A 10268-nucleotide genomic window follows, 5' to 3' on the forward strand; every position below is an offset into this window, starting at 1 on the left:
ACCACTGTTGGAATATTGCATGCAATTCTGGCCTCCTTCCTATTAGAAAAATATATTGAAACTTGAAAGGGTTTAGAAAAGATTTACAAGAATGTTGCCAGGGTTGGAGATTGAGCTATAGGGAGAGGTTGAATAGGCTAGGGCTGTTTTCCCTGGAACATTGGAGGCTGAGGGGTGACCTTTTATAGAGGTTCATAAAATTATGGGGCATGGATAGGATTAATAGCACCACCCTGGAGTGTTGGAGTCCAGAACTAGAGGTTTAGGGTGAGAGGGGAAAGATATAAAAGACACCTAAGGGGCAACTTTTTCGCGCAGAGGGTGGTATGTGTATGGAATGAGCTGGTGGAGGCTGGTACAATTGCAACATTTTAAAAAGCATCTGGATGGGTATATGAATAAGAAATGTTTGGAGGGACATGGGCCAGGTGCTGGCAGGTGGGACTTGATTGAGTTGAGATATCTGGTCGGCATGGATGGGTTGGACCAAAGGGTCTGTTTCCATGCTATACCTCTCTATGACTCTGAGACGGAACTCTGAGACACTATCCACAGCACTGCATTCAAGGTCTTTTAGAAGAAAGAACAATCCACAGGACTGGTTTGAAGCAAGCTAAAGTACACTTTGTCTCTCTGACAGCGGTGTGCTGTAGTAGTGCAACGAGCTCACACGCCACCCAACCCAGGCAACAGTACAAGAGCTAAGGACAGCAAGAGGCAAGGCCGAGGAGCAGCCAGATGCTGCACAAATGATTGCTGGCTACAACGACACAAAAGCATTCAGTCGTCATTTGACATCGGCACCATCTGTGGAGTGTATGAGTGGATCAAGAAAACCATCAGTCTAACCCAGAGCAAGACAGCACCAGTGAAATCCATAACTGGGAGAACATCAACGACAAAGGCAAGCAGATGGAGAGATGGGTGGAGCTTTATCCGAACTCCACTCCGGAGAAAACGGCATCTCGGTGCGCTAAACACTGTGAAATATCTGCCTGTTGGTGGGAGAACTGGATGCATTGCTGACTGCCAAAGAGCTGAGTAAAGCTATCAGCAGCCCGTCCATGGGAAGGCATCAGGATTGGATGGCATTCCACCAGAGGGCGTCCTGCTAAACCACCTGCACGAACTACTGTGCCAGTGCTGGAAAGAGGGAGCAGTGCGGCAAGACATGAGACTGCAACATTGTCACCCTCTGTAAGAACAAAGGGGACAGAGGTGTGGACTTGTTGGGCCGAAGGGCCTGTTTCCACACTGTAAGTCTAATCTAATCTACAGGGGAATCTTTGAGCCTCATTGAGAAGGTCTTCACCCATGTGGTCCTGAACAGACTGCAGAAAATAGTCGAAAGGGTATATCTTGATTCTCACTGCTCCACGATCAGAATGCGCCACGATCGACATGATCTTCTCCCTTCGACAGCTATAAGTGAAATGCAGAGAGCAAAGGCAACCACTCTTTCACCTTCATTGACCTCCCGGAGGCCTTCGACCTTGAGCAGAGGCAGCCTGGTCAAAATCCTTACCAGTATTGCTTGTCCCACAAGACTCCTCAGGATAGTGCAGTCATTTCACACACCATGAAGGGCATTGTTCAGTTTGGCTCTTCAGAAGCCTTCAATATTCACAGCAGTGTGAAGCAGGGCTGTGTGCTTGCCCCCCACCCTTTTTGGCATCCTCTTCATGGTCATGCTGAAGCAGATCTTTTAGGACATCAACTGATGGTGTCGACCTCCATGCCAGAACAGATGGGAAGCTGGAATGAGGCTGCGGTCTAAAAAGCGTAGAGGAGAAGCTGAGCTTGCTGCCGAAAAAGCAACACCAAGACAACACTGGAGGACAGTGTCTTCAACTGCAGTTGCTGCAGCAGACGCTGCCACTCCTGTGTGGGTCACTTCAGCCATGACAGACACTGCTTTACCAATAAAGATTGAAGCAAGGCTTCCCAGGTGCAGATCCATGGTCTCATGAGACTAACAGACGCCGCTATGAGTGATTTATGACTTGAGTCAAATTTTAATAGAGCTCTCTCTCAGACTAGTCAAGCAACAGCCTAAAATTCATATTTGCAGAGCAGTCTGGAATATTGGTGGATCAGTATGGTTGTGTCACCATCCTCCGTTGTCTCCTCGGGAATACAGACCCAACATTGTTGAAGATGCTGTGTTATGCAGTCAGACGGGAGTAGCCCTGGAATTCATGAACATTTGAATTTGGATCTTATGACATCTCATCTCATCTAGCAGATCAGACATGGCAAAAGAAAACTGTCTATCAGCTTCCATTAGCTGATGAATTAATACTCCACCTTTTAATCACCTAATCCTCAGCATTTGCAACTGTTGAAGAATTCCCCATGTTGGCATTTAGTGGTGACTGCCACGGGATCTTTAAGCAAACACAATTTGGCCTTCAGCCTGGAGGTATACTCCATGTTAAGTGGTGCTACTGTCCTGCTAAATAGGATAAGTTTGCATTAATATCAGTGATAAGACTAGGTATCTATAATGAACTGTGGACCATAATCAGAATGATGATCCACTGCATCATGACCTGGCAAATCCCAAAGTCTTAGCATTATCATCAACTCTGGGGATCATATGTGCTTCAAGATGGAATGCAGGAGAGCATGCAAGGTACACACCAAGTAGACAAAAATATTGTCAGCTTCGTAAAGCCACAGTACTTCATAAGCATTCCATTGATGAGTAATCCAGTAATCAATAGTTATGATAAAGGTCTACAGTACCGACACCAGTGAATGTTGGTGGACGGTCAAACCATTAATGAGATTTGACAAATATTCCTATCTTGAATGAAGGCAGCATGCTAAGACAAAAGACAGCATTTTCAGCCATCTTTAACCAGAAGTGCTGCTGGGAAACTTAGCTGCTTTCTGAAGTCTCCAGTATTTCAGACGTCACTCTTCAATCTGTTTCAGTCAGTCCAAGTTCCCCTTCAAGTTGGACATCGTCCTGACTTGGATATCTGTCGCTGTTTCTTCAGTGTTGCTGGTTAACAATCCTGGAACTCTCCTCCTAATGGAATTGTGGATGTACCCACACCAAATGGACTGTTGCAGGTCAAGAGATGGTTTGCCACCACCTTCAAATGCAAAAAGGGAATGTGCAGCCAGTGCTGCTGATATCCCTGTGTCTTCAGCCATGAGTCTGAGATCCAGTAACTTTCTGGTGTGTTGCTGAAGACTGTGTTCTAGAACTTGCTGCATCTGCAGGCAAATTGTTCCAACATATCCGAAGTGCTGGCTTGTACTCATGAGTGAGGAAAATTGACTAAAGCAGGACAAAGCAAATCGGGCAATTACTACCGTATCAGCTGCCTCTATCTTCTGGAAAATGTTCTTGACTGTGCTATTAAGCAGCACCTGCATCACAATAACCTACATACCACTGCTCATTTTGAGTTCTGCCAACTGACATTCAGGTCCAGATCATAGTCTGCGTTAGTACAAGTGTTGACGAGCTGATTTCCAAAGTTGAGGTGAGAGTGACTTTGGCAGCATGGCAGCATTTTGTGATTAAAAAAGTTCGAGTAAAAAATGAGGTCTGCAGATGCTGGAGATCACAGCTGCAAATGTGTTGCTGGTCAAAGCACAGCAGGTTAGGCAGCATCTCAGGAATAGAGAATTCGACGTTTCGAGCATAAGCCCTTCATCAGGAATAAGAGAGAGAGAGCCAAGCAGGCTGAGATAAAAGGTAGGGAGGAGGGACTAGGGGGAGGGGCGATGGAGGTGGGATAGGTGGAAGGAGGTCAAGGTGAGGGTGATAGGCCGGAGTGGGGTGGGGGCGGAGAGGTCAGGAAGAGGATTGCAGGTTAGGAGGGCGGTGCTGAGTTGAGGGAACCGACTGAGACAAGGTGGGGGGAGGGGAAATGAGGAAGCTGGAGAAATCTGAATTCATACCTTGTGGTTGGAGGGTTCCCAGGCGGAAGATGAGGCGCTCCTCCTCCAGCCGTCGTGTAGTTGTGTTCTGCCGGTGGAGGAGTCCAAGGACCTGCATGTCCTCGGTGGAGTGGGAGTGGGAGGGGGAGTTAAAGTGTTGAGCCACGGGGTGATTGGGTTGGTTGGTTCGGGCGGCCCAGAGGTGTTCTCTGAAGCGTTCCGCAAGTAAGCGGCCTGTCTCACCAATATAGAGGAGGCCACATCGGGTGCAGCGGATGCAATAGATGATGTGTGTGGAGGTACAGGTGAACTTGTGGCGGATATGGAAGGATCCCTTGGGGCCTTGGAGGGAAGTGAGTGTGGAGGTGTGGGCGCAAGTTTTACATTTCCTGCGGTTGCAGGGGACGGTGCCGGGGGTGGCGGTTGGGTTGGTGGGGGGTGTGGATCTGACAAGGGAGTCACGAAGGGAGTGGTCCTTGCGGAACGCTGATAGGGGAGGGGAGGGAAATATATCCTTGGTGGTGGGGTCCGTTTGGAGGTGGCGGAAATGGCGGCGGATAATACGTTGTATGCGCAGGTTGGTGGGGTGGTAGGTGAGAACCAGTGGGGTTCTGTCTTGGTGGCGGTTGGAGGAGCGGGGCTCAAGGGCGGAGGAGCGGGAAGTGGAGGAGATGCGGTGGAGGGCATCGTCGATCACGTCTGGGGGGAATCTGCGGTCCTTGAAGAAGGAGGCCATCTGGGCTGTGCGGTGTTGGAATTGGTCCTCCTGGGAGCAGATGCGGCGGAGACGAAGGAATTGGGAATATGGGATGGCGTTTTTACAGGGGGCAGGGTGGGAGGAGGTGTAGTCCAGGTAGCTGTGGGAGTCAGTCGGTTTATAATAGATGTCTGTGTTGAGTCGGTCGCCCGAGATAGAAATGGAAAGGTCTAGGAAGGGGAGGGAGGAGTCTGAGACAGTCCAGGTGAATTTCAGGTCGGGATGGAAGGTGTTAGTAAAGTTGATGAACTGTTCAACCTCCTCGTGGGAGCACGAGGCAGCGCCGATACAGTCATCGATGTAGCGGAGGAAAAGTTGCCATGGGCACCCGCATGGGCCCCAGCTATGCCTGCCTCTTCGTAGGATATGTGGAACAGTCCATCTTTTGCAACTACACTGGCACCACCCCCCACCTTCTCTATTCCTGAGATGCTGCCTAACCTGCTGTGCTTTGACCCGCAACACATTTGCAGCATTTTGTGATGTCAAGGAGCTCTTGTAAAATTGAAATAGGCAGAAATTTATGCTTAGCACAACAGGAGAGCATTGTTTATTGAAGATCAATGATCTTTGCATTGGACATCATTGCAAGTGTTACCCCAGGTTAGTGTCCTTGGGCCAGCCATCTCCTGTTGCCTTATCAATGACTGTGTTTTTTGATCATAAAACCTAGAATAGGGGTTTTTTTTGCCAATTCAGCAATCTGTTCATTTAAACCTCTGATAATGAAGTGTTCTGTATTTCTGTGTCAAATGCCCATATTGCCACAAGAGTCAGCAACTGATAATGTCCAACAAAAGAGAATTGAACTGAGCCCCCTTGACCCTCAAAGCTATTGTCATTCATTGAATTACTATGCGAATATTGTCCTGGAATTTGTTCTTCCGAGCAGAAACCGAGCAGTGTCAACCATATCAATACTATTGCTACAAAAAAACTTCAGACTGGGAATTGTGACCAGTAACTTACCACCTTACTCAAATGTTGTGTGCCATGTTCTAGGCACAAGTAAAGAGTGTGATGGAGTACCCCCCATCTGCTTGGATGGGTGCGGCTCCAATAACCTTCTCTCTAAACTTGACACCATTGAGGACAAAGCAGTCTACTTGATTGGTACCTAATCCAGCTCCTTTCAACACTGATTCCCTCTAATGCCACAGCACTGTATGCCATCTGTAACATACACTGCAAAAACATGTGGCAGGCACCTCTAAGAATAAGGGCAACAGATGCACAACAGTACTATGATCTGCAAGTTTCCTTCCAGGCCCCATACCATCCTGATTTAAAACTAAACCACCATTCCTCCATTGCTGGGTCAAAATTCTGGAGCTCCCATCGAAACAGTGCTGTGAATGTACCTACACTAAATAGTCTGTAAGTGGGTCCTATTTAGGTAGTTGGAAGTGGCTAAAAATGTTGGCCCAGCCAGCAATGTCCCATTCTCCCCCATGAATCCATAGTAACAAAGTGGAGTGCTCACTCATCTGAACTATAAGTCACTTCTGATCTCTGGATTCATTTTTAAAATTTAGTTCACTATATTTTGTTCCTCATCAAAAATGTAACTTGGTTCAATGTTTGTTTTCCTATGTATTCCGAATGGCACTCACTAACTTTTTTTCTCATTAACGTTGATACAGCATGAAGAAAGGCAACCTGCAACCTCACTCCTGTCTAAACCAACAGTCCCTACAGTTGCGTCGTCCTCTGAGCTGCTACATAATAAACTCGCCCATCTTAGAGATTCACGGGAATACAACCAAGAACAAGAATCTCATCATCCACCAATGCAAACCAACAGTAATACCACTTCAGCAGCTAACCTTGATGATCTGAAGAAAAGACTGGAACGAATAAAAAGCAGTCGTAAATAGATAACCCATAAATAATGGTGCAATTGTTAAGTGTGATAGAGGCGTCTTCATAACTATTGGCCTCCTGTTGACATAGTATGTATAATTTTTTTCATTTATGTACAATACAGTGACTAACTATGTATTGTGACATAATACATTTCTGTATATAGGCTTCTGGACTGCATTAACAACAAATACTAAGAATTGTTGTGCACTTGTGAACATTCACACTGACACTTCTAGAACCAGTTAAATTTCGATAATTTCAGTTATCTTCTCTAAGGTTCTCATACTTGTATGCAAAAGCAGAAGAACATCTGGATAGTATCAGAGTAAGTTGTTGGCTGCTGTGTATTGCTCATGTCTCCATTTGAAATTTTATTGGCATCAGGTGATAAGATTGAGACTCTGGTAGCTTATTTCAGACCTTGCTGCCTGTATTTCTGTTTTGACTAATGCAGCACCATCTATTAAATATTGAGATGAAAGTCTGTTATCTGACTAGATCTGTCTGTTTAGTTCCTTTTAGAAAGTTTAGAACGTTCTGACTGTTGCTTGTTGTGTTTTTCATTCCCTGTGATCAGCTCAAATTGAAATGTGTTGATTCTGTATGGAATCATGAAGCATGACATGAGGTTATGAATATTTAAGTGTTTTTTTAATAAAGACTATTAAAACAAAGATCTGTGTTACAAGTTAACCAAATTAAACTGTATTATAATTAAGAATTTTTAAAGCAATAACTTGTGGATAGTTGTAGCTGTTAAATTGGTACTTTTTATAGCTAGGGCCCTGTGTAAGTCAAACTTTTTATAGATTTCATGGAAGGATCATGACCAGAGAGATTTCACAACTGGAAGATGTTTTCTTTCTCGTAAAGCACTGGGGAAATAATACGACAAACATAATAAATGATAAATATTGAAATCTGTTTGGGTGCTACTTATTTTCCCACAAACTGATGAGATTTAATTTAAAGGGATTTGAATATTACTTTTGTGTAAGCTAGCTGATCACCATTTCTCCAGTGACTGTCAACACTGAAGTCTCCTCGCAATTAGGTAAGTTCATACAAGTTTTTGGTTAAATTATGAATTTCAGATTTACAATTGGGATTCGCGCTTTTGGTATGTGTGTCTGACTGACACTAGACCATACCTGTAGCAACTAGAAAGCTTTTAAAGTGGGCATCTAAACTGACTTTGAATTTTCTATTTTGGAATTTAACACACCTATGCACTAACCCTACGGGGAAAGATGGATCAGTTGAGTTATGGTGACATAAGTGGCCAGTGCATACTCCCGTTCTTTCAAATGTTATGGGGAAGGAGGGGAGTGAAAATGTTTCAGTTTTAGTTGATTTGGAGTGCCTAATTTGCACCTAATCGACTTTGTTTTCTTTAAGGTTGTGAGAGCACTTAAAAGGGAGAGAAATCTTTAAGATTTGTAAAATTGTGTGTGTTTATTAACTTAAAAGGACTAAATGAATATCTTGGGGCTACAAGGGAGAAGAAATGTGTTTCTCTTCCATGCAAGTAAATGTACGTTATCATTCCACAAACCACACCGTGTTGATGATTGTTGACATTGTGTGTGGCCTTTCTCCTCCCACTGATACCAGTTTGATAGTTCTACACAAAGGAATGCCTCCAACCTTATTCTAATTAATCTCCATTGCAGTCACCAGCCACTGAATTTCTGTTGGATTTTTTGGCAGTATGCCTGCCAGTATAATTTGCTGTTGGTTTTCAACTTGTTCAGGAAAAAACAATAACAAGCTATATAGGATTGAAATTAGGAGAAACTTATTCACTGAGTTCTTGGCTCCAAAGCCAGGAAAACAGCCTCTTGTAATCATTGCTGTCAGTCTCCTTTATTCTTGAACTTCAATGAAATCTACCTGTATTCTTCCAGAGTTTAGAGATTATTTATTCTGAATTTCCTTAGAACAATCCTGTCATTCCAGGAATTAATCTTCTGAACCTTTTGTATCCCTGGTATATCCTTCCTTGACAAAGAAACAAATAATTATGAAGTATTCCATATGTGATCTCACCAAGGCTCATTTGACTGTGCTAAGGTTAGTTTTATAGAATCCCTTCAGTGTGGAAACAGGCAATTTGACACATCAAGTTTACACTGACCCTCCACCCCTTACCCTATCCCTATGACCCGCGTGGGCGGCATGGTGGCACAGTGGTTAGCACTGCTGCCTCACAGCGCCTGTAGACCCGGGTTCAATTCCCGACTCAGGCGACTGACTGTGTGGAGTTTGCACGTTCTCCCCGTGTCTGCGTGGGTTTCCTCCGGGTGCTCCGGTTTCCTCCCACAGTCCAAAGATGTGCGGGTCAGGTGAATTGGCCAAGCTAAAATTGCCCGTAGTGTTAGGTAAGGGGTAAATGTAGGGGTATGGGTGGGTTGCGCTTCGGCGGGTCGGTGTGGACTTGTTGGGCCGAAGGGCCTGTTTCCACACTAAGTCTAGTCTAATCTAATCTAATCTAATCTTTGTATTTCCCATGGCTAATCTACCTAGCCTGAACAACCCTGGACACTGGGCAATTTAGCATAGCCAATCCATCTAACCTGCACATCTTCGGACTGTGGGATGAAAGTGGAGCACTTGGAGAAAACCCATGCAGACACGGGGAATGTACAAAGTGCACACCGTCACCTGAGGCTGGAATTGAACCCAGGTCCCTGGCTCTGAGAGGTAGCAGTACTGGCCACTAAGCTACTGCGCTACCCATCTTTAGCTTTCATTTTGCCAATCTTTGTTATGAAGCCTATGTACCGTTTCCTTTTCCTAATTGTTTGCCGGGCCTTAATGTTACTTGGATTTGGGACTTCCAGGTCCCTCTGGAAACACCAATTCCCAGTGTCTCTTGAGTATCTTATAGGGATAGCACATTTAGGAATGCAGTCATACCACAGGACAGGAGCATGCAGATAAGGAATGGGTGCCCACAGGGAGCCTAAACAAGCCATGCAGGTAGTGTAGCAGTCTCTTGAGATGATTTCGCTCTCTAATCTGCTTTAAATATTAGGGTAATAATTCCTCAGGAGTGCAATAAGAAACAAGCCTAGGGCATAGTGGGTGACTTAGTTGTACAGGAGGGCAAGAATAGGCAATTCAAGGGAACAGTGCTGTTGCAAATGTCTCCAGGATGTTGCAAAGCAGCTGTAGGACATTTTTCTGGGGAGATTGAGCAGGCTGAGTTTGTGATCCACGGTGGTATCAATGAGAGGTCGAACAAGGGATGTGTTTTTGCAATCACAATGTGGGGATATAAGTAGGACCTCCGAAGTGGTCATCTCTGCATTACTGTGTGAGTCTTCGAAAAGAAGGCAGGAAAGGAATGGTGATGGGGCAGCTTTGCTGAGACAAGATGAAATAAGGATGACTGGATGATCTTCCATCATCTGATGGAGATACCATATGGGTGAAATTGCATTCGTCAAAGGGAAATGGGTCTGGGTGGGTTACTCTTTGGAGGATCAGTGTGGACTTGTCGGGCCAAAGGGAATCTAATCATTATTACTAAGTGATCTTAGTAACAGATCTCCTAGAAAACAGCGAACATGGTAGAATTTAGCATTGTTTGAGAATGAGTAACTTGGATCAGAAACGCAAACTTAAATAAGGATGATTACAGTGGGATAAGAACTAAATTGACTAGAATGGACTGAGAAAGGAGGTTAATAAAAAAGACTGAATAATGATAGATGTTTAAGAAAATATTTTGTGACTCTCA

General features: G+C 44.7%; 1 protein-coding gene across 3 annotated transcripts in view; it reads left to right on the forward strand.

The window, feature by feature from the left end:
* ckap5 (cytoskeleton associated protein 5) overlaps positions 1 to 7443 on the forward strand; it is a 119478-nt gene extending 112035 nt beyond the window's left edge. For all 3 annotated transcript variants that reach the window (XM_060839086.1, XM_060839087.1, XM_060839085.1), the window contains one exon: positions 6301 to 7443. In XM_060839086.1, coding sequence (XP_060695069.1) covers positions 6301 to 6534 — 234 coding nt within the window. In that variant the 3' untranslated portion in view covers positions 6535 to 7443. The remainder of the gene's footprint in view (positions 1 to 6300) is intronic.
* Positions 7444 to 10268: the final 2825 nt, after the last annotated feature.

This window comes from Hemiscyllium ocellatum, chromosome 18 (genome assembly GCF_020745735.1).
Source record: "Hemiscyllium ocellatum isolate sHemOce1 chromosome 18, sHemOce1.pat.X.cur, whole genome shotgun sequence".
Classification (NCBI taxonomy): Eukaryota; Metazoa; Chordata; class Chondrichthyes; order Orectolobiformes; family Hemiscylliidae; genus Hemiscyllium; species Hemiscyllium ocellatum.